The sequence below is a fragment of the Scleropages formosus genome, chromosome 23 (genome assembly GCF_900964775.1).
Source record: "Scleropages formosus chromosome 23, fSclFor1.1, whole genome shotgun sequence".
NCBI classification, from domain to species: domain Eukaryota; kingdom Metazoa; phylum Chordata; class Actinopteri; order Osteoglossiformes; family Osteoglossidae; genus Scleropages; species Scleropages formosus.
Genome location: NC_041828.1, coordinates 15802119 through 15825904, shown reverse-complemented (window position 1 = coordinate 15825904; position 23786 = coordinate 15802119). Strand labels below are relative to the sequence as shown.

The following is a 23786-nucleotide window of genomic DNA, read 5'->3' as shown; positions in this document are numbered from 1 at the left end:
AGAAGCATTAGACGAAACCCGCGGTGACGCGCAGGTGTCAATCACCCAGCGCGCATACAGACTCCCATTAACTTCCACCCCCTCGTGTGCCTTTTTCCGCAAACCACCTCCAGTTCTCCTACTTCTGCCGCCAGCTCGCTCTTCTTTTCATTTTCGAAACTTTTTTTTTTATTTCAACACGAACAACCATACAGAATTCCAACCATACACAAATTGAAACTGAGCACATGAACAAATCTTCTCCTAAACTCAATATATTGAAAAAGCACACTGTGGTGTTTGAACATGCCAGTCATAGTTTGATCTGAACTCTCGCATTTCATGCTGCCGCCTTTATACTTATGCATATACTTATGTTTTATACTCAGCAGCGGTGTGGCTAGTTATACTCCCTGCTGGATTCTGGCAAGCAGACAGTATTGGCTTTGTGGACCATCTTGTTGACCGTGTGTTTCGCTTGGCCTTCTATCACCGCAGGAATTAAATCACATCCTTTGGCTAACAAGTGGAAATCTCCAGTAAAGCACTGCGCTCGCACCCTTCCGCTGTTCTTTCCGAAACCGCTCACACAATACCCTGTGATGGCTGTACAGAGGGAAGGCCAAGGCCACTGCTGCCACAGGCCACCCTGCCCGGCTTGCTCAGAAACTGGCATTTCTCTTGACATTTACATTTTTTTACACCTTGAAAAAATGCGTTCCTCCCAGCCTGGTGCAAACCGTTCCGCTTTGCTGTGCACAGCAAGCCTTAGCTCAGAGTGTTTTTCTAAGTTTGAACTCCAAATCATGTGGACAAACACTAATTCCAGTTTGTAATTGATCAATCCAGTCATATAAGAATCTATCACTCTTATGTGACAGACTAAAATCATTGTTCCTCACGTTACCGCTTGCTTCTGAAATCCAGAGATACGTATGGACAAGTTACTCATTAAAATGAGAAAATGTCAGCAATGAAGACATTGTAGAGTTATAATTCGTGGAAAATGTATTTTATTGTAACTAACACAAAAAAGTGCACTTGACAGGTTTAAATGAAAAAAAATAAAAGCAATTATCAAAGACTGTAAATTCTGCGGGGGTGCAGTGGCGCAGTGGGTTGGACCGGGTCCTGCTCTTTGGTGGGTCTGGGGTTCGAGTCCCACTTGGGGTGCCTTGCGGCGGACTGGTGTCCCGTCCTGGGTGTGTCCCCTCCCCCTCCGGCCTTATGCCCTGTGTTACCGGGTAGGCTCCGGTTCCCTGTGACCCTGTATGGGGCAAGCGGTTCTGAAAATGTGTGTGTGTGTGTGTAAATTCTGCTTGTGTATCACAGAGTAATTATTCATAAATTACTTTGAAAAATGAGTAAAAGAGTTACAGGTCCGTTATAGTGTATAGGAACATGTCTGTGTGAAAGGCAGAACACACTCTCACTCATTTCGGTAAGCACTCATCCGGTGTGGAGGACATCCATCGCAGGGTAGCCGCACACACACACACTCAGCACTACAGGCAATTCATCGTTGCCAGACCGTGTGTCTTTTGACTGTGGGAGGAAATGGGAGCACCCGGAAAAAACACATTCGGACAGAAGGAGCGCGACCAACCAACTTCTGTGGCTGGTTGTCCTGGGTGGGGTTGTGGTGAGCTGGGACCTGGCCCCGTGGTGTGGGGCAGCATGTCCGGGACAGGACTCCGGTCTGCCGTGGGGCACCCCAAGCAGGGCTTGAACCCCAGCCCCAACACACAGCAAGCACTGGTCAAGCCTGCCACACCACTGCCGCAAAAAAAAAATCATCAGAAACAAAAATCAGTTTTTCTTTTTAACTTGCAAACTGTGTTAACAATGTCTTCTGAAAGTAAAAAAATGAGAACAGCATAAAACCTGTGTTACTATAATTGCAGCAATAAAATAACATACTAATAGAACAGTGTGTGGGAAAATACTCCGTTAGGAAGAGAGACATTGAGAGAAAGGCTGCTCTTTACAGTAGTGTCAGGGGACCAGTCATGAACCCCAGCCTGAATTCTTTCACAACATCCGCCTCTACTACATGGCTGCTGGCCTGCAGGAGGGGAGGCAACCCTTTCCCATGTACGCTGGTATGCAATAAAGGGGTGACAGGGACATGAATTCCAGCAGTTCTGTTCAGGCGGGCACAACAGTGGTAAAACAGATTTTTGTATTTATTTCTTTTAAAAAACTAGGACTTTTCCCATGTGGTTAAACACTATTGTAAAGGTAGAAGTTGTCACAGTCATTGCCTTAAAGCAGTTTTTTGTAAAATCCCACTTGTCTTTGGTTCTTCTTTACCTCTTCCCCATGTGATTTAAATTCCTTTGCATTGGTGGCATGGGTGGATTTATTGATGAAGTTTATTAATTGTTCAGTTGGTTTATTTAAATTAGCAGCCAAGTTGTTGTAGATGTTCCACCTCACGCAGAAGCATCTATTATTTCAGGGCCTTTAGGAAATGTTATGGAAATCAGCGCTGTGCCACTGTTTGGGCTCCCATGAAATCACTCTGACCTTCATCAGCAGACGATAAACTCTCAGCCTCCTCCACGGCCTGAGCCTGGTTGCCCTGGAGACGTCCAAAGACCCTGGCCACTGGGAGTTCCCTCAGATTTATTCTGTGTTTTTTTCATTCCTGGACCATTTTCAGTTTTCCCTAAATTTAGCTGCAAGATGCTTTTTTTTTCCTTTGGTTTGGCTGCCAGACTATCTCAAACTGTATTTTTCTAAGTTCTTTTAAAATAAAGTCCCAGTTCTGAGCAGGAAAATTACTGAACGGTTGTTTTCTCTGCTGGATGGTTGTTTTCTCCAAACACCATCCCATACAATGTTCAGCTGTATGTTCTTTCCACAATCAGAACAAATAAAGGGACAGCTGCTTGTGTAGTGGTAAGTGCTGTTGCCTTTAGACCCAGATGTCATAGGTTCAATCCCCACCTCTTGCTGTAGTACCCTTGAGCAAGGTACTTACCCTAAAAATTGCTCCAGTAACATTACCCAGCTGTGTAAAGGGGTAAATAACTGTAGGGAGACTAACATTGCAAGTCACTTTGGAGAAAAGCATCAGGCAAATGAATAAATGTAAGTAATAACTCATCAGATGAGAAAACTGAGCACCTTCTGCTCAGTCCAGCTAAACTGTGTGTTACAGAGGTATCTTTAAAGACCTATTTTGTCTCCAATGAGATGTTCCCGCTTTAGTCTTTCAAAACAGTGCACCTCCACAGTCCTTTCTAGAACAAAAAACATGCTGCGCTCACACCACCTTGGGAAGATTCCCACACGCCCCTCCAGTCATCTCCGGTTGAACGGGAACAACGACGCACCTTGGTTTGTCTTAAAGTTTGTCTCAGTCATAATCAAGAAACCACTCAGCTCCTGCAATAGGTTTCCTTCTCCAGGGAGGCAAAGGAAATCTAGTATATTTACAGCTTGGTGTATGCACTTACTTTTCACCTATATGGAACGGTAACCGCTCTTGGGTTGACTCTCTCTCCAGCATTCGGACTTGCGAACAATGGGCGAATGCATGCGGATGACGAGAAGTTTTTCCACCTAATGTTTAGGAAAGATAATGTGCAGGCTGGGCTTGCGATAGCCCAGAGAAAACAGGAAGCCATCTGTCATGTATTAACCTCTCTCCAAGTTGCCTGTGAGTTACGTTTTCAACTGCACAGCCCAAGAACATATACAGAATATTACACCCGTTTGAAGCAGTAGATGAAAGTTGTAAAGAAGAACCACTGACCACAGTGAAATCCTCTTCCTAAGCTCTTTATATAGAACGCTGATACCGGGAGCGATTTATGACGAGTGCTGCTGCGGTTTGGTAACAGAGTCACGAATGTAATAAGCGCACAGATTTTCCTCATCATTAGATTACCTTTACCTCACTGAGACCAAATGGACCGCACTGGAGTGAAGAGGACAAAAACTACCGTAAACGGTAAATCAGTGGAACTGCACATGAGCAGTTATTTTATTGAATATCTTTTTCTCACTCATGCACAGTGTGTTTTGGTGTGAATTATAATATTTCTTACTGTTTGGTTGCAGATTTATAACAGTCAGTGACACAAAAAGGCAAATGCGGCTTCATTTAGCTTGGTTCAGCTAAATGAGATGACTTGGTCCTGCAGGCCAGTTTGGGTCCCAGTCCACTGTGATTCATAGGCCCTCGGTGATTAATACAACTGGGCTTCACATCCCACTCACCCATGTGCTGTGTCTGCATCTGAAACATGTGCTATTAATGCTATGCCTTCTTCCCCACTTTTACAACACAGCTGCACAAACAACACCCGTAGGATGCAGCTTATGACCCAATAACTTTAACCCACATTTGAAGCGAAGCTCTGGTTTCTTCCTGTTTCTTTCAAAGGCAAACTGAGGTCAGCCATGTGATCATGAGAATCGCAAAAAGAGCCCATACAGTGTGAAGTAACACCATTTATAAAAGTTAAACATACAGTATGAGCAATTTAACCCATGTGGTAGTGGGGAACGCACGTTATTAAAAACAAGTAAAACCCCAGTCCTAACCCACAGATCTATCCACCTCTGTGGTATTTAAGGTGTAGTTCAGGCATATATAATTAATTAGTTTTATATATGAGTCACTTAGGATTAAAAATGATTACTTTGACTTCACACACACACACATTTTCAGAACCGCTTGTCCCATACGGGGTTGCAGGGAACCGGAGCCTACCCAGTAACACAGGGTGTAAGGCTGGAGGGGGAGGGGACACACCCAGGACGGGACTCCAGTCTGTCGCAAGGCACCCCAAGCGGGACTTGAACCCCAGACCTACAGGAGAGCAGGACCGTGGTCCAACCCACTGCGCCACCGCACCCCCCTACTTTGATTTCATGTTATTAAAAAATAAACAGCTGTGTAGGTCATAATTGTCAGGAGTTTGAATTCCTTGGTGTGAAAATATATGTTACGGTGATTGAAATTCTTTCTTTCGACCAAATATTCATAAAAACATAGTGCATCTGACCTTTCCTGAATAAATGTAGCTGGAAGATACGCACCACGTAGTCATCTGAGCTTGGAAATGTGATTCTGATATACCATTCATCCACACACGCGTGAGATGCAAAGAATATACAGCATTGAAAGGGTTAAGAACGCATGATTGTGATTCTGCTGTTGGAAGCTTGGTTTTTTCTCCAGTTTTCTTTGACCCAAGAAACGCAGGATATCATGCAATGAAAAAATGCTATTTAATTTTTTAAAGAGACCAAGCAAATATTAAAACGTTTCCCTTCTGGTCATATGTAAATTGTTTACTATTCAGAAACTTACACAAGTTGACCCTTCTATGTTACTCTTCATATTACATTGTATTAAGCAATGAATATTTAAAGAGCTTCTGAATTCTTAAAAAATATCCTTTGATTTAGGTGAATATTACCAATACAGTGATTTGTACTCAATCATTTTGTCCAACTATCAAACTACATATCTCTTCTATACTGAAATATGCAACCCTTTGTACACATTTTTGTGTCTTTCATTAAAGCTTGTATTTATAATTAAATGGATCTCCAGAAAATCTTATGGTCCAATGTCCTTGGCCTTTACTTTATCGGAGGGAAGTACGGCATATCTTTTCTCGGTAATAGGTCAGCAGGAAAAGAATGGGAAAAATCCAGCCATTATAAAAATAACAAAAAAGCAGCCAACTTTTCAGTACATTTGTTAAAGTAATTAAATCCATTTCTAATCAAAGTATAAAACTGATTCATGGCTTGTTTTAGTACAAACCCATTGTTCTGATATAGATCTCAGTTCCAAACATTAGCAGTGGTAAGGCTGTCTTCCAACAACAATAGAGTTTCGCTTGAAATAAACATGAACATGAATATGTTTGGAGCCTTTTGCAACGTTTTAAATCAATAATAAGGGAAAGCTTGAAAAGAGATGGCTGGACAATTAACAAACATAGTTTTGAGTGTCATATGTTCTGTGCACGACAGCCTGAACAATTAAAACAGTTCTTTTATTTCTTATTTGTTAATAATCGCAGTAGAGCTGATTTTGCCAAGCTCGTTGGTACACCAAACTTCGTTTGTCTGTGAGACAGTTTCAGTGACGCCTGTTCACTAGATTTATTTATGAGTAATTTATTTGGGAGTGGGGATCGATAACCCCCCCGAGAATCAGAATATGGTCCCAAGGCTATAGACAGACCTAATCTCAGCATGTAGTGGCTGTGGGGTTGATAGGAAGACCCCAGATGACCCCTCATGTTTTATTCATTGGGCGGCACGTGACCCGTCTGACAGTGGAAGGCAGGCAGGCCACTGGAGCACGATGCTCCGCCACTGTAATCCCTCGATGTTAGCAGGATCCGCGCAGGTCAGCGTTTGCTGGGTCACCTGCCTGCTTGGTTTTGGCCTGTCCCCCCAGTAGCCTGTCAGAAGCAATCATATTCACAGGGACCAGTTCCGTTCCGCATGGAAAGCTCCATTCACAAAGCAGCGTGCTCATTAGGCCGCTTGAACCGTACTCACAAGTGTAGCCGAGCCGTGTCAGCAAATACACACCCCAGAGAAAGAGAGTGGGGGTGGTGCTGCATCACACGTTTTCAACAACTATTAAACACTGCAGCTGCTGGGTCTGAAATCAGCCGTTTCTGGAACAGATTTCATTTGCAGTCTCTGACCTTTTGTCTTTCCTCGCTAGCTGCTGATGTGTTACTAATTAAAGGTGACAAATGAGCAGTACTTTGACTCCTTGAGCAATTATTAATTTTTGGTATTAATACTATTCATTCTATACAGCCATTGCTTAACTTAAAATGTGGGTAATGATACAGACTTGAACCGTGAAGGTTGCTTCTTCAAGTCCTCTTGTTATACCTTATAAGCAGCTTCTTATCCTGAATGTCTATAGTAAATGTGCAAGGTGTATAAATGAGCAAACTAAGTTGCCAAGGACAAAATATCACCCGAGCAAAGAAAATAACAATAACGCGAGAGAAAATACATATCTATTTGGAATACATAAGTGCATTAGTTTTGAACAATTTTGACCCCATCCCACGACTAATAATATACAAAGTGGCAGCGGGTACTGTAGTACCGAAAGAAACTGACTTGTAACATGACAAGTGCCAACTGAGGTCAAAAAAGATTCTTGTTTTACCCTGAAATTAGGTATTTAACCTGAATAACACAGTAAAAATTCCCTGTATAAATGGATAAATACTGCACATTGCTCACATATGTGCCAGTATAAAAACCAAATATCACAAATATCTGCACTCACTTTCATTTTTTACATTTAAAGCCAGACTAGGGGGTTCAAATAGATATTTTTCCCCACTGAATTTGAGAGGAAGACACAACAGTGTGCGTACCATGTAATTTGGCAAGGCTGACATAAATGCGTCTGGAATAGTTCTGCAAACTGTAAAGATATACCGCAGACCTGAACCATAACAGCCCACAGAAGCAGGAGGGTCTGCTTGTTTTGGCTGGTTTTTCTGCACCGTTGGTGCTCGACCTAAAACCTCTTTTTGCTTTTGTGCGAGACCTTTTATTAACCTGCTAGAGGCAGGCTGAGCTGGAACACGCCGCGCTAGAGGTGGGGTGTTGCTGTCCCCTTCTGGTGCCTTCAGAAAGGTACGTGCATTTATCAATTTCCTGCTTTGCACTGGACTTTACCGTAAACAACATTTTTCCATGAGCTCCTAATGAAAGGAGACTTTTCAATGCCGTCAAATTCTTGACCTTTTCCTATCTCTGGTGTTGATCTTGCCTTGCCTCAGCGGACTACTTTCGTGCTTCTGCAGCTGCCAGACACATGTTTGACCTCAGAGTATACCCCTCCTACTGCTAGAGTCCAGCCAAAATGCCTCCTTCAGATGTGCTAATCTTCCAGGCATCAGTAAAGGCCTGTGGCTGCGCGACCCGGAGCCTCAAATTGAAGGAAGAGGTAGTGCAGCCAGAAGACCAGGGACCTGGATGTTGGTGAGCAACTTCTGGGGTGAGCATATGGCAGTCTCACTTCTCTGTCCTATGATGTATTAAAAAAATCTCAAGGAACAATGTGAAGGATGCAGAAGAATATATGTCAGCGATCCCCCAGGACCGAACAGTTGTTCAAGACCCACTTGTCCCATGAAAAAATTACGCCTACGCCTGTTGAGTGAGTAACTGATCTTTGTATTTGTATAATTATAACGGTAACTCAACTCTTCTGTAGCAATAATTAAAATAACTAAAACTAATAACTAAAAGAAAATCTAAGATAAGAGACTGGTTAAATCGCTAACTGGTAAAACATAAGTGGAGCTCAGCAGACAAAGGGGGAATCCTGGGATTGTCATCACTTCAGTGATCAGACTGCTGTATCCATCCACTGGCTTCCTTCGCTGTTCTCTTTTCACTGTACTTTTTACTCTTCATCTCTTCTGCTCACATGGGTTTCTTCATGGCAATTTCCTGATCCCACCAGGAGAGAAACCTTCCAGCTTCTCGCTGTAATATTTTACCCTCTATCTCATGCATCACACCTTTTTTAATTAGTTAGGCCAGCAGGTGGCATAGTGGTTAAGGCTTCTGCCGTACACCCCAAAGACTCACATTCACTCCCACCTCTTGCTGTAGTACCCTAGAGAAAGGTACCGGTAAATATTACCCATCTGTATAAAAGAGTACCCTACGATGGCAAAATGAATGTCAGTATTCTTAGTTGAGTGCTCCTCTTGTTGCTTAATCAGACATTTTCTCTTTTCTTCATATACATCCTCACTTACACAGTTTCTCTGCAACTGCTGAGCGTGAAAGTTATTTTCACTAGTTATTCCTATATCTTATCCTCTTTGGACTTGTCTTTTTCTCATTTCTACACCGTATAAGTAGTAAATTCGAAGTTAGACGATAGCAAAGCTAATAATGCTGGTTATTTTATTTTCACACAGTATAACACTATTAATAATCGAACATCTGCTTTTATAAAACTGAACCTGTGTAGGTTGCAGTATATTAAACAACTCAACGGTCAACAGAAAACGTAAAACAAATTTAAAAACAAATTTAAAAACAAATTTAAATAGCGTCATGTAGGAACGTGAACTGCGGACCGCTTGTTTCCACATCGGCGTTTTGTCAGTGTGACACACGGCGCGGTGCATTGTGGTTCGTGATGTGAAAGGAATACGGAGCGGTCGATTGAAACCTGTTTACCCGGGAAATAAAGGCTAAAATTTAACATGGATTCACTGCAGACTGACTCCAAGAGCGCTTTATAATAAGGAAGACAGTGTTGATCAGGAATAGTGTGCAGTAGGTAGGTTTAGCTTAAACAGGTGCCTATTGTCAATTGTATTGTAAACGTGATGCTCACTCTCTCAGTCTAGTCTAGTGACTATTATTCGCCATGAACTGCGCATAGTTACATCACTGTTATGCCTCGTTTGCATAGAACATTAATTTAATGTATTATATCCGTTAAACGTATTTGACATTAAGTGAAAACAATAGATACAATTTAACCGCTTTGTGGTCATCGTGAACATCTGCTCTGTCCATCATGGCATCACGTAGTCTAGATGCTTGAAATAAGTTATCAATCAAGATCATTCATTGTTTGAAAGAAGAAACCTAAAAATAGTGTCGTAAAGCAGTCTGCCTGGCTTCTGGTTAACTGTAAGATTTAGAAAGAAATTTATTTGATTATAAAGTCACACATGATTAAATACTGAAGTGGTGTTAAGGCTGCATTTGTGGGTTCATCAGTACGCTCATGGTGGATGTGAAGGTTAGAAAGACATGAAATGACCGCTGCTGTCCCCCCCACCATGAACAGGTGAACAGTGGCCACCATGTACGCTGTGTACAGGCAGGCTCACCCCCCGACGGCCGTCGAGTTCTCCGTCTACTGCCACTTCATCTCCAGCCAAGAGAAAAACCTGGTGGTGGCGGGGACCTCGCAGTTGCACATTTACCGCATCATCCATGATCCAGAGGTCTCTGATCCGCTCTGCGGTTTTATAGCTGTTGTTAACCAAAATTTCAGATCAGTTACACATGCACACTTACCATTTCAATTTTGTGAATATAAGGGAATAATATAGTGATTTTTTTCCCCCATTGTAGAATGCACCCAAGACGGAGAAGTCTTCTGGTATGAAGGAGTTTGCATACTTTTTATTTTTTGTCTTCATTATGTTATAAGTAAAACAAAATGTCTTTGCTATCACTCTTTGTGTTTTTTGTTTAGATGTGAAGAGTCGCAAAGAGAAACTGGAACAAGTAGCTTCTTTCTCCCTCTTTGGCAATGTAATGTCTATGGCCAGTGTCCAACTGGTTGGGGCAAGTAGAGATGCTCTCCTGTTGAGCTTCAAAGATGCCAAGGTATTGTATGTGCCTCTCTGTACATCACTTGAAGCAGTGTTTGTTGATATAGCACACAGAGGCAGGAAGTATTGTATTAATATTGCTTAACAGCTGTATAAATGAATTAAAAAAATTGCTCATTTTGGATAAAAGCAGCAGGTGATGAGACTTTACATTAATAATTCAAAGAAATTTCAAAAGCTTTATAACTTCCAGTAATATAAAGTTTTGCTAATTTTTGCATCTGTATGTTTTCTCAGAAATCTTACTACTAATCTTAGTTGTGGGGAGATGACATGCTTCCTCCTGTGTTACAGTTGTCAGTTGTTGAATATGATCCAGGGACACATGACCTGAAAACCCTTTCCCTACACTTCTTTGAAGAACCAGAACTGAGGGTATGGAACTACATTTTTTTTTTATTATTAATAACTTGTATGAACATTATGTGGCATATCACCTGTGAAAACCTGTAGGATAGGTCTGTAAATCTCTGTCTCTGTACCTTACAATTTTTACATTTTGATCTTTGATAATTTCACAATTAGCTTTATATTTTAGCTGCTTTGTGAAATTGTATTCTTTCTGCTTTCATACAGAATGGCTTTCAGAATGCAGATTATTTCATTCACATCTCTTCAGTGTAGTACACTTATTCTGTTCCTCTGTGCCCAGGATGGTTTTGTCCAGAATGTACACATTCCAATTGTTCGTGTGGATCCAGAAAACCGCTGTGCTGTGATGCTGGTCTATGGTACCCAGCTGGTGGTTCTGCCATTCCGGAAGGACACCTTAACGGATGAGCAAGAAGGCATTGTAGGAGAAGGGTATATGGATGTTTACAGTCATCATTGAAAACATTTGTTGATGTCGTACAAAATCCTGACAGTTAATTGCACTTTTGATGGAGTCTGAGGTCCAATACTGCCCATGCTGAGTATCTCTACACTGGATTAGAATTGAAAGTCATTTTATTTATCCTCTGGTAGTTATATTGAGTGAATTTTGTTTTTCAACTTTCAGACAGAAGTCCAGTTTTCTTCCCAGTTACATTATTGACGTTCGTGAACTAGATGAAAAACTTCTGAATATTATCGACATGAAGTTCCTCCATGGCTACTATGAGCCCACATTGCTCATTTTGTATGAGCCCAATCAGACCTGGCCTGGGTAAGTGGCATACCTCTTCGCACTTCCTGCATAACAGTTGTTACAAACTAAGAAAATCATGACACTAACATTCCAGATTAACCAGATACAGTCACACTCACTGTGAGTAGGTGCTTATTGGTGTTTTTAGTGTGGCTTTTTGAACTGCCTGTACTTGTTAATGCCTGGCTGAACCCTCAGATATTATTGGTCTCTCTTTTCTGCATCAGTTCTACTCTGTCCAGCTACAGGAGGAATGCCTCTTGACCAATTGAATTTCTTTTGACAGCCGCGTGGCTGTGCGCCAAGACACATGCAGCATCGTGGCCATCTCACTCAACATAATGCAGAAGGTGCACCCAGTTATCTGGTCTTTGAGCAACCTGCCCTTTGACTGCACTCAAGTCATGGCTGTTCCAAAGCCCATTGGTGAGTGTTAGTGTTTACCACTCATTGTACCTGTGGTGATGTGACTGTTAATACCGAGTTTTTTTTTTTTTTTTTTTAAATACAGATTCAGGGACATGTGGTTACAATTTACAGGTTATATTTTGGAATTTTTTTGGAATGAATGCTATTATATCCTTGTTTTAGGTGGTGTTGTGGTATTTGCCGTGAACTCTTTGTTGTACCTGAACCAGAGTGTTCCGCCTTATGGTGTTTCACTCAACAGCCAAACGAATGGCACCACAGCCTTTCCCCTGCGTAAGTACCATCAAATGTGTTTTTTGTCCTTGGATGCAATTATTGGTTTGTAGAATATGACCCAGTCAGAGGGTGAAGGTTTTATGTAAATATCATTAGGTTAGTGATGGTCTTTATATGTTTAGTAATATATGTATTTTTGGTACAGTACTGTGTTTATAATATGACACCTTGTTGATCAAATCTTGTTTTAAAATAGCAATTTTCTGTCAGTGTGCTGTTGTCATCTAATGTTTTGCACAGAGATCTTTGGCATTATATTATTCATATGTTTTTCAAAAAATTATATGAACAAAATATTAACTGTCAGAACTTTGCAGGTGTACAGGAAGAAGTCAAGATAACTTTGGACTGTTCTCAGGCAGCTTTCATAGGCTCGGACAAGATGGTCATTTCCCTGAAGGGGGGCGAAATGTAAGTGAAGGTTTTAGACTATGCTTGAATTTTACAGTGTAACTTTGGTCTGTTAACCACCCCATGCTATCATCCCACACAGATATGTTCTCACCCTCATCACAGATGGGATGAGGAGTGTTCGGGCCTTTCATTTTGACAAGGCTGCTGCCAGTGTTTTGACTACCTGTGTGAGTAATGCATTTTCTGTCTATGTCTTTATTATTTTTTGTTGTTTCGGTGTTGTTTAAGAGCTTGTATCCCAAGCAACTTGCATATGTTTTATACAGTTATTCTCCACAGTATCGTCATTGGAGATATTTGTCCTTACAGGCAGTTATGCTGGAAATCTTTTGTTTAAGTGGACATTATTATGCTCAACAAAACCCCATCTCATAGCAAGTGCTTGCCTTGTCCTCTTGTCTCAGATGGTGACGATGGAGCTGGGGTACCTCTTCCTCGGGTCTCGCCTAGGGAACTCCCTCCTGCTGAAGTATACAGAGAAGCTTCAGGAGACACCCATGGAAGAGGGCAAAGAGAAAGAGAAGCAAACTGGGGTGAGCCTTTTGGGGGTACACAGTCTGCCCTGTGCCCATGCCTTAGGGTTTTGTTTTAGGTTGGATGCACACTGTATCTTCATAAATACAGTGCTCTTCACAGAGCGTAGCAAAAATGCTTTGCAATTTTTAATTATTCATGTCCCAGTGTGATTACAGAACCTACATATTTGTATTTTTACTCTAAGCTCTTGTCAGCACACTGTCTTGTACAAGGTTTATTTTTATTAGAAGTTGTGTTTTTTCATTAATGTTAATACTTAACATTCTCCTTTTTTGTTCAGGATGAACCTCTCAGCAAAAAGAAGCGGGTTGAATCAACTACAAACTGGACAGGTCAGTAAAGTAATACGGGTTTGTAATTTATCCTGTTCTTACAAGTCAGATAAACTAGACTCTACAAGCTGCTACTGCTGACTGAGTACTTTGTTCCAGCTGGGAAAGCACCCCTCCTGGATGAAGTAGACGAGATCGAGGTGTATGGCAGTGAAGCCCAATCGGGCACACAGCTGGCCACCTTTTCTTTTGAGGTATTTCACTCTTCATTCTGTTATTTCCCTAGCTGTATCCATGTTCCACTTTCTGTTATGTTGGAATCTACCAATCTTGTGCAGATGTGGAAGGTATTGAATCTAAAATGTGAAATGGTTTTTCATTGGTGTGCAGGTGTGTGACAGCATTTTGAATATTGGTCCTTGTGCTAATGCTTCAATGGGGGAACCAGCCTTTCTGTCGGAAGAGGTACATTTTTGTGTCGCATATCTTCCCAGGAGGTCAATGATCTGCTGCTGTTTTGTTTTTTTTTTTAAAACTGATTTGACTGGATTTTCTAGAAAATGTTTATGAACTGTGTTGTGATGTAAGACATTCTTGTTGTTCCTTCAGTTCCAGAGCAACCCGGAGCCAGACCTTGAAGTGGTGGTATGCTCAGGTTATGGAAAGAATGGTGCTCTTTCTGTACTACAGGTAAAAGGAGTAGAAAACTCAAGGGTACCCTGCACTGCATTTTTTCTTACATAAGCTGAGTACATTAAGTAAATAAGCCCAAGTACTTGTTAGCTAAGTACATTTTTGTTTAGGTAAATCAGATCTTTAAAGTTTTTTGGAGTAACTGCTTTAAAGGTCACATTTGTTATTTCTTTTTTCTGGAATTGTCTCAATGAAAATTTAAGAAGGCATTCCAAATTCTTTCTTCAAGCTTGTTTCAAAACTAAGTGAAAACTTCACATTTCACTTGGCACCCACCTAGTGTGAGTTCTTTATTTTCCATCTTTGCTCAGTGATAACAAGGAGCCCTCATATACTACTCCAACCCTGTGGCAGTGAGACCAGTCTGGCACTTGGTCCACAGTGGTGCTACAGTACTTTTTGAGTTTATCTGGGCTGCCTAGGAGATCATTCAAGTAGCCTATAATCGCTCAAGGCACGGGAACCTCTGAGAAATGTGACTATTTTCATGTATATCCTGTTTAGAACACTTTTCATTGTGATAGTTAACTTGTTTGTTACCCAAGATGTAAAAACAGAACAGCATGAAGAAAGGTATGGAATGGGCATGTTTACTGTTTTGTGTTAAGGGTGCTTAGGAAGCAAGCTTTTTCACTGAGCAACGACTTTGTTACAGAGGAGCATTCGACCCCAGGTGGTAACCACCTTTGAGCTGCCTGGTTGTCATGACATGTGGACGGTCATCTACACTGAGAAAGAGGAGGAAGAGGTTAGAGATTTAACTGATGTCTGCTGACCAGCATCACTTTCAGTGTTTCAGACTATATGATCAGTGCATGTTGAGTGAAGTATGAATTTTATTATGGTCTGCTGTGTAAATCCAGCACCTGGAAAAATAGCCAGGGCAGTTGTAATAGTGTCAGTTTGTCACTTGTCCAGCAGTTGCCCCCTGAAGGAGAGAGCGAAACCCCTTCAGAGACCCCACTGGAGCCCACAGATGTTGAGGACAAGAACAAGCATGGTTTCCTCATCCTGAGCAGAGAAGACTCCACTATGGTACCTGGACCTCATTTCTCCAACACACAGTAGAATTTGGCATAGACTAATTTTAAATTAATTTTAAAGCCCTTATGTTAGTGGTAAATCTAGAATAAGAAATATTGTGGGTTAATATTACTTGATTTTTTTCAGATGTAAATTTGAATTATTACTGTAATTGTAAATTATATAGGAATCCACCAGATTTAGTAGATAGTATTTGTAAGGTGGTCTTGGTGTCAGTTTTAAGAAAACTTTTATGTCTTTGTTGCAGATTCTGCAGACAGGACAGGAGATCATGGAGCTAGACACCAGTGGATTTGCAACACAGGGCCCCACTGTGTTTGCAGGGAACATTGGAGACAATAAATACATCATTCAGGTCTCGCCAATGGGGATCCGGCTTCTGGAAGGAGGTAGACCTCATGGCGTCACTTCAGAATATAGTGACAATAAGGTCACCTTGTAAATCTTTTTGGGGTTATTGCTCCTCATGTACAACATCTCTGTTTTCCCTCTCCTAAGTGACACAGTTGCACTTCATCCCTGTGGACCTGGGCTCGCCCATTGTGCAGTGTGCTGTGGCAGATCCCTATGTAATCATCATGACAGCTGAGGGAGTGGTCACCATGTTTGTGCTTAAGTGTGACACTTACATGGGCAAGACACACAGGTTGGCTCTGCAGAAGCCTCAACTGCACACTGTGAGTGCCACTAGCAATGGTGATCATCATCCTCCTGGGTCCCACTGCAAGGAGGACTTTATCGTCTTTCAGTCAGTCAAAATACGTGATGATGTTTGCCCACTTGAGTAAGAATGGCTGCAGTGAGAGGATGTGGAGCTGGGGTAGAATGAAAATCAGCTCTGAGACGTACTTTTACTGCCAGGAAGAATGAAATTGGAGTATTTTTGTTACTTGTTTACGGGTAGTTTTCCTTAGTACATGTTGCTTTTGATGTTAGTGTTTAAATGAAAGTTTTAAGTAAATAAAATAGTTCTGGAGTATATTTGTTAAAGCAATAATTTTGATTTATCTTAGAAGCAGAAGTAAAAGAACGCATGTTTTCATGGCTGACATCCCTGTGTCTTCCTCAACAGCAATCTCGTGTCCTCACTTTGTGTGCGTACCGCGACATCAGTGGCATGTTCACCACAGAGAACAAGGTGTGCAGCCTGGCTAAGGAGGAAACAGCAGCACGCAGTCAGTCCGAAGCCGAGACCATTATCCACGACATCACGTGAGACCAAAGTGGCTGATGGATGCTATGTTGTTCCTCTGGTCACCTGTGACCTTTGCTCTGCAGGCTTTTATACAATGGGGGGCAGGACCATTTAGCAAAACAAGTTGTAAAGGAAATGTATGTCTTATTGAAAATTTAATCCAGGTGAAAGTGTAACAGTACTCATTGTATAAATGGGTAAATCATTGTTGAATTGATCATCTAACACCAAGTTCCTTTATACAAGGGTATCAGCTAAATAGTAAAGTAATGGTGATAATTCTTTGTCGAGGTTGCATTCTCTCCCTGTGTTTGCGGAGTTTCCTCCAGGTGCTCTAGTTTCCGCTCAGTTGAAAAACTTGTTTCAGGTGAATTGGCAATTCTTTATTACCTGCAATGTGTGTGGCTGCCCTGCAGTACACTGGCATATTTTCCAAGGTGCACCCTGTTTCTCATCCTTTGCTTCTGGGGTCGTCTCTGGGTTACTGCAGTCCTACACTAGACAAGCGGTTATTGATAATGATGAATAATAGTAATTGTGGATTTTTTTATTGCAATAAATATTCCCAAAGCATGAAATGCATAATAAACTGGAGTGACCAGGTGAGGGACGTAGTGTTTCTCAGCTCAGTCCTGTTTTGATAGTTAAGATGTCAGTTGGCTTCAGTTGTGTTAAAGAGATTTGTTGAATAACTGTTGGTAGCTGGTATTTATTGTTTAGTTTTGGTTTGAGTTTTTGATAAAGATCTCTTCTGGACTTTTTCTTTGCTCATATCCATGCCTCTTATTCCTGTGACAACCAGCATCTTTTGCCTTCTTTTATACTTCTGCACATCAACATTTGCACTAGATGTGACCACAGCTTTTTTCAATAGTACAGCAAACCCTAATATGTGCATACAGCCTCTTTATCCTCTGTTTCCATTGGTAAAACCTTTCATGCTCAGTCTGTAGTCATGTAGAAGCATCTGAGCTTCCATTCTACCCAGTCCTGCTGAGGAGCTGTTCTTTCATCTGATGTGTGGATTCTGGCTATATTAAAGAGAACCCTGATGGGCACTGAAGTTCCGTCTGCCCTCCACAGTAACACGGTAGACGATGAGGAGGAGATGCTGTATGGGGACTCCAGCCCCCTCTTCAGCCCCACGCAGGAGGAGCCAAGCAGCAGCACAACAGTAACCCAACCCCGGGCAGATGGCACACCAAGCAAGGCAGAGCCTACGCATTGGTGCATGATGGTGAGGGAGAACGGAGTCATGGAGGTGAGAGGCAAAACTGACTTTCCTCACACAGCAGCAGCAGCAAATATTCTGGCTTTTTTGAAAGGCTGTTCTTTCAACATAGATTTTTTTATAGACCAAATGTCAAGGACAATATGATTATGTTCTGTGGTGGAAACAGATTTACCAGCTTCCAGAATGGCGCCTTGTGTTCCTGGTGAAGAACTTTCCAGTTGGCCAACGTGTGCTGGTGGACAGCTCCTCTGGACAGTCTGCAGCTCAGGGGGAGAGCAAGAAAGAAGAAGTGACACGACAAGGAGAGATACCTTTGGTCAAGGAGGTGGCCCTAGTGTCACTGGGTCACAACCATTCTCGGCCTTATTTGTTGGTGAGTTTGTGGGGCAGTGAGTGTATAGATTGTCTTAAACCCTGCGAAAGCTATTTTGTTACCTGTAAGATTCACATGAAATATTAAAGAGCTGTGTAAGCCAGTTGGTAAATTACTTTCCATTTCTTCTGTCAGGTTCATGTTGAGCAGGAGCTTCTCATCTATGAGGCCTTCCCATATGATCAACAGCAAGCCCAGAACAACTTAAAAGTTCGGTTTAAAAAGGTTAGTTGTTGTTTCAGTCTAAACAATGTACAATAAAATCTGGAACGTAAGAATATAAAGTCGTATATGCAAGGAAAAATTACCCAACCTGAAACACTTTATCAGTACCATTTCTGCCATCAGATGCCGCATAATATTAACTTCCGAGAGAAGAAAACCAAACTGTCAAAGAAAGACAAGAAGACAGAAGGAGGACCAGGGGATGATGTGTCAGGGTTCAAAGGTCGGGTTGCTAGGTTCAGATACTTTGACGACATATCTGGTTACTCCGGGGTAAGTAGTTCCTGTCCATGACGTTGTCAGAGCTTGTGCTTGAGGCAGCAGAAATTTAATAGCATTGTTATAAATACTGTCTGCTATTCAGGTTTTTATCTGTGGACCATCTCCTCATTGGATGATGGTGACATCTCGTGGAGCCATGAGGCTTCACCCCATGACCATTGATGGGCCCATTGAATCGTTTGCCCCATTCCACAACATAAACTGCCCCAAGGGATTCCTATACTTCAACAAGCAGGTACAATCCAGCATGACCAGTTTTAGTAAATGTTTAATGCAAAGGTTTTATTACTAATTTTTTCTTTCATTAGGAAAGTATGGCTTTATTTCCACACTGTACGTGTAATATTTTTGTAAGAAATCCAGATGTATTTTTCAGTTTTTCCTGGTTTCTTCATGCAGGGTGAACTTAGGATTAGTGTGCTACCCACCTACCTGTCATATGATGCTCCATGGCCTGTTAGGAAGATACCCCTCAGATGCACTGTGCACTATGTGGCATACCATGTAGAGTCCAAGGTAAAGTGCCAAAAATTGCAGTGTTCAGAGTTCCCAGCAGTAGCTGTTTCAGTAATTGTAAAGCCATAAAAATTGTTCATGGTCGTGCGTTCCTCTTACAGGTGTACACTGTGTGCTTGAGTGTGAAAGAGCCGTGCACACGTATTCCCAGAATGACAGGAGAAGAGAAGGAGTTTGAAGTCATAGAGAGAGGTGAGAGGACCACTGTGTAAAAATGCCCTTTTATTGCTGACATTCAGCTATATCTGGTCTTCTCAGTTTCTAAAACTTAATGAAGACAAATGTGATTAATTTGTTCTTATTTTGCCCATGACAGTAGATTTGCTTTATATGTATTTCAACACGTTCAATTTTTGGCTTTTCAGATGAACGGTACATCAACCCACAGCAGGAGAAGTTCTCAATCCAACTGATTTCACCTGTTAGCTGGGAGGCTATTCCCAACACACGGTAAATAAAATGTCAGGTTGCATTCTGTAAAGAGACCTTCCAGGGTATGTGTCAACCCATTGGCTTCATGGCCCAGACATTCTTGGGTCAAATGACTGTGGGAAACTGGGGAAAAGCTTAACTTCTAAAAAAAGGTTAAGACTCAAAGTTTTATACTAAATTCTTTTCACATGAAACTCCTTGTAAGGGTAAAGGTAAACTGCTTGTTTTTTAATGATAATCATATTTACAGTGAATATAAACAATGTTCAGCAATAGCTAAAATCAATGTATAGCATATGGAGATGCTGACATTGTAAGAGAAAGTGGCACATGACAGTAAAATATTTAAAACTATTTGACTGAGTGGCTGATGCCCATTAGCATTGACCTGGAGGAGTGGGAACATGTGACGTGCATGAAGACGGTGGCACTGAAGAGCCAGGAGACAGTGTCAGGCCTGAAGGGATATATTGCTGTTGGGACATGCCTCATGCAAGGGGAGGAGGTCACATGTCGAGGCCGGGTGAGGGCTGCCTTTTCAATAGTTTTTCACTAGTTCTCTCCAATGTCAGTTTATTGTGCTGCTAGGACCTGTCCACTACAGGATGAAGTGGTCATATTTTGAGACTTAGAGCTGTCTTGTGGGATTGTTGTGTCCCATGACAAAGGAAGCTACTGCCATTTCTTAGTTAGCAAGGAGTTCAGGTGGAATGTCATGTTCTGATTGCCCTTGTCTGTTTCAGTTTTGTACTGTGGCCATATGTTTTTCTCCTCCAGATACTGATCTTGGATGTGATAGAAGTTGTTCCAGAGCCAGGACAACCACTGACCAAGAACAAGTTCAAAATCTTGTATGAGAAGGAGCAGAAGGGTCCCGTCACTGCCTTGTGCCATTGCAGTGGCTACCTTGTCTCAGCCATTGGCCAAAAGGTGCAGGCTTCTCTTCGGGTTGTCACTGGGAAGTTTTAGGGAATGCTTTAAAGAAATACATGCAAGATTTCTCTCTGAGATTACAAATAAGGGAGAAGTTGTGGCATCATAACTGTGATACATTGTAAGCTTTTGACCTTGAGCCATTGGACATATTTGCCATTTGTCAATGTACTATCTCTGCCTGTATGTTGCTGTGTCCCTGTGCTATTCGTAAAAGTAATAAAAAAAAAAAGGAAAGAAGGAAGATGGGCACGCCCACCCACTTGTCAGGATCACCTGATAACCCATTTAAACACTTTTACACTTCCACCTCTTTTCTTAATTTCACCATATTGAAGATGGCATCTTGCCTGATGCCGAAATGTGTGAACAAACCACTTAGCCTTCTATGTGACTAATAATAAATTACTTCAGTGGTCTTGTTTCCAAGGTCTCTATGCTAGATGGTAATACTTTGGAAAGGTGCCAAAGAACATATTTTGAAGTGGTTATATAGCCCATGTTTTTCCCTGTGACTTTGCTTTCACCTACTAAAGGTTAAGGAAGTTCTAATTAAAAATGTATGTTGCACTGCTGGACCCAGGGGGAATCATTGACATGTCCCTTGTCCTCAGTATCTACTTGTGTATTCATTGTTAGGTCTTTTTAACATATATTGCGGAAAACTATTCTCTAAACAGTTATTCTCACTTTGTCCCTACCTTCCTCTTTAATTCCTTAGATATTCCTGTGGAGTCTGAAGGACAATGACCTGACAGGCATGGCCTTCATCGATACACAGCTCTACATTCACCAGATGTACAGCATCAAGAACTTCATCCTGGCAGCCGATGTCATGAAGAGCATCTCGCTTTTGCGCTATCAGGAGGAGAGCAAGACGCTGTCGCTTGTTAGCAGGGTACCTACAAGGCTTGATGGATGCACATACCTGCACACACACACATGGTCTTTCCCAAAGGCCTGATCAAAGTTGCACAGTTGCAGTTTTCAAGGTTTAAAGGCTTATAAAGCTTTAGAATGACTCCCCAGAAGAGACATTTATCCTGTTGCAACAATGTTTTTCCTTTGCTTATTCTTCAGGATGCCAAACCTCTGGAGGTGTATAGTATAGAATTCATGGTGGACAACAACCAGCTGGGATTTCTGGGTATGTTGCAGTGTGGCTCTTTCTGGAACATCGACATTCCTGTGTGTCAAATGCAAATGTCTAAGTGTTGTGTATTCTGTACATTTCAGTGTCTGATAGAGACAAGAATTTGCTGGTGTACATGTATCTCCCAGAAGGTATGTTACATTTAATGTTTACTTACACTTGTTTTCTCCAACCAGACAGCATATTTATAGTTTAGCACATCCTGGAAAAGGTGGATTGTTGTACTGTCAACCCCAAAGTTGACATTGTACAGCAGTTTACTGAAAAACATTAATAAAAAATTGTTCGTCTCTCCTCCCATAGCCAAAGAGAGTTTTGGAGGCATGCGCCTACTGCGGCGTGCCGATTTCAATGTGGGGGCCCATGTGAACACCTTCTGGAGGATGCCCTGCCGTGGGGCGATGGAGACAGGCAGCAAAAAGACTCTCACTTGGGACAACAAGCACATCACCTGGTTTGGTACGTCAGGTCAAGATTACTTATGGGCCCAAAACTAACCCATTTTGCTCGAGTGCCAACTAAAAATCTACCCGACCGGTTTAAAAAAAATCATTAGCGTTGGGTTTTTGAACAGGAGTGCCATGGTAGTACAGCAGATAGTGATGGTTCCTCACAGCTCCTAGGCTGCATGTTCAGACATGGGTTCAACTCTAGTTCTCTCTGTGTTTATGCGAGTTTCCTCCAGGTGCTCTGGTTTCTCTAGCAGCCAAAGGAACTGTTTCAGGTGAACTGGTGACTCTAAATTTCCTGTAGTGTGTGTGTTTGTCCTGTGATGGGCTGGCTTCCTGCCCCTGCCCCCCCACCGTATGTTTCCAGGATAGGCCTTTGGACCACAGGGACCCTGCATTAGACAAGTGGTTATTGATGAATGTCTTAATGAACAAACACCGTCTTTTGGCTTAGTTCTAAGCTGTTGTCTTATGCAGACCTTACATTTTTAGCATTAAAAACTATCGGGACAGGCAGGCAGGTCTAAAAATAAAATGATACATATCTTCTGCACACACAGCAACGCTGGATGGAGGCATCGGGTTGTTACTACCCATGCAGGAGAAGACGTACCGCCGACTGCTGATGCTGCAGAATGCCCTGACTACCATGCTGCCCCATCATGCTGGGCTGAACCCCAAAGCGTTCAGGTATGGAGGCGTGTTTGTAATATACCTGCTGTGTCATTTTTATGAGTACCAGGAAGAATACAGTTACAGGTGCTGGTGTAGACAATGCATAAATTGTACTTTTGCTGAGATGTATGTCGCTTTGGACAAAAGCATCTGCTAAATGAGCAAGTCTAAATGTAAAATTCCTGAATGTGAAAACAGTTGCTGTTAGTGCACAAGTCTACATTTCCATTCAGCTATGTAAAACACACTTGAGTATTAACGGGCAAAAAGATTCGAAAAGCAATGATCCTACTATGCTTGCAGAATGCTACACACTGATCGGCGCACGCTGCAGAACCCTGTACGTAACATCCTGGATGGAGAACTTCTCAACAAGTACCTGTATCTGAGCACCATGGAGCGCAGTGAGCTGGCCAAGAAGATCGGCACTACCTCTGACATTGTGAGTATCGAGCCATAGCTGGAACTGGGACAACAGTGTGACCGGTTGCCAGTACTGTTTCCCTGGACCCTGGGACTGAGTACTGGGTTATTGTTATAGTGTGGTACTACAGCTTCTACAGTGGTCTCTGTGAAGTAAATGGTTGATGCCTATAATACCTGCAACTGTGTATTTATAATATCTTGATCCAAATATGCATGCATTATATATATATGTATGCATATACATAACATATATATAGTATTTATACACAAATGTTAAAGAATGGAAATATCACTCAAGGATATTGAGAAGAAAATGGATTTATTTTAAAAGGGTTCATTTCATGTACAATTTGTAGTAAAGGGTAGTTTGGTCCATTTTTCATGGGACTATGATTTAAAAAAGTGATAAGACTTCATTGTTTTTCTTTATAGATTTTGGATGATCTTCTGGAGATAGATCGAGTGACGGCGCATTTTTAAAAGCAGCACTTCCACCTGAACCTGCAATGTAGTTTACAGCTCATGGTTGTTTTACACTGAGAAATGACATTTCATTTCTGTTTGATTTTTTTGTAGTAAACAGGAAAAAGCCAGCAAATGTATTGTTTCATAAAAAATATTGTATTTTGTATGTTAAAAAATAAAAAACCAAATAAAAGTTCTGTGGGTGACCAGTGAGACATCTGAGTCAAAGGTCCAACAATTTCATCTTGGTATTAGACAGCA

At 41.7% G+C, this 23786-nt stretch overlaps 1 protein-coding gene across 2 annotated transcripts; it reads left to right on the top strand.

The window, feature by feature from the left end:
* The first annotated feature begins 9140 nt into the window (after positions 1–9140).
* cpsf1 (cleavage and polyadenylation specific factor 1) lies at positions 9141–23570 on the top strand. Of its 2 annotated transcripts, none has more exons than XM_018727167.2 (38): positions 9141–9301; positions 9821–9980; positions 10111–10138; positions 10235–10368; positions 10668–10748; positions 11026–11177; positions 11374–11520; positions 11789–11928; positions 12094–12204; positions 12525–12618; positions 12701–12788; positions 13026–13154; positions 13439–13490; positions 13590–13684; positions 13821–13895; positions 14040–14120; positions 14779–14871; positions 15045–15158; positions 15415–15556; positions 15666–15844; positions 16240–16379; positions 17446–17623; positions 17763–17969; positions 18105–18194; positions 18318–18467; positions 18559–18711; positions 18876–18992; positions 19094–19184; positions 19358–19442; positions 19806–19947; positions 20202–20354; positions 21079–21255; positions 21438–21504; positions 21594–21641; positions 21814–21969; positions 22520–22649; positions 22938–23076; positions 23493–23570. In XM_018727167.2, the coding sequence occupies exons 2-38, from the start codon at positions 9837–9839 to the stop codon at positions 23538–23540; spliced, it is 4350 nt and encodes a 1449-aa protein (XP_018582683.1). In that variant the 5' UTR covers positions 9141–9301; positions 9821–9836; the 3' UTR covers positions 23541–23570. The 2 variants fall into 2 exon arrangements, with proteins under 2 accessions (XP_018582683.1, XP_018582682.1); XM_018727166.2 differs by having other exon boundaries at positions 15042–15158.
* The last annotated feature ends 216 nt before the right edge of the window (positions 23571–23786 follow it).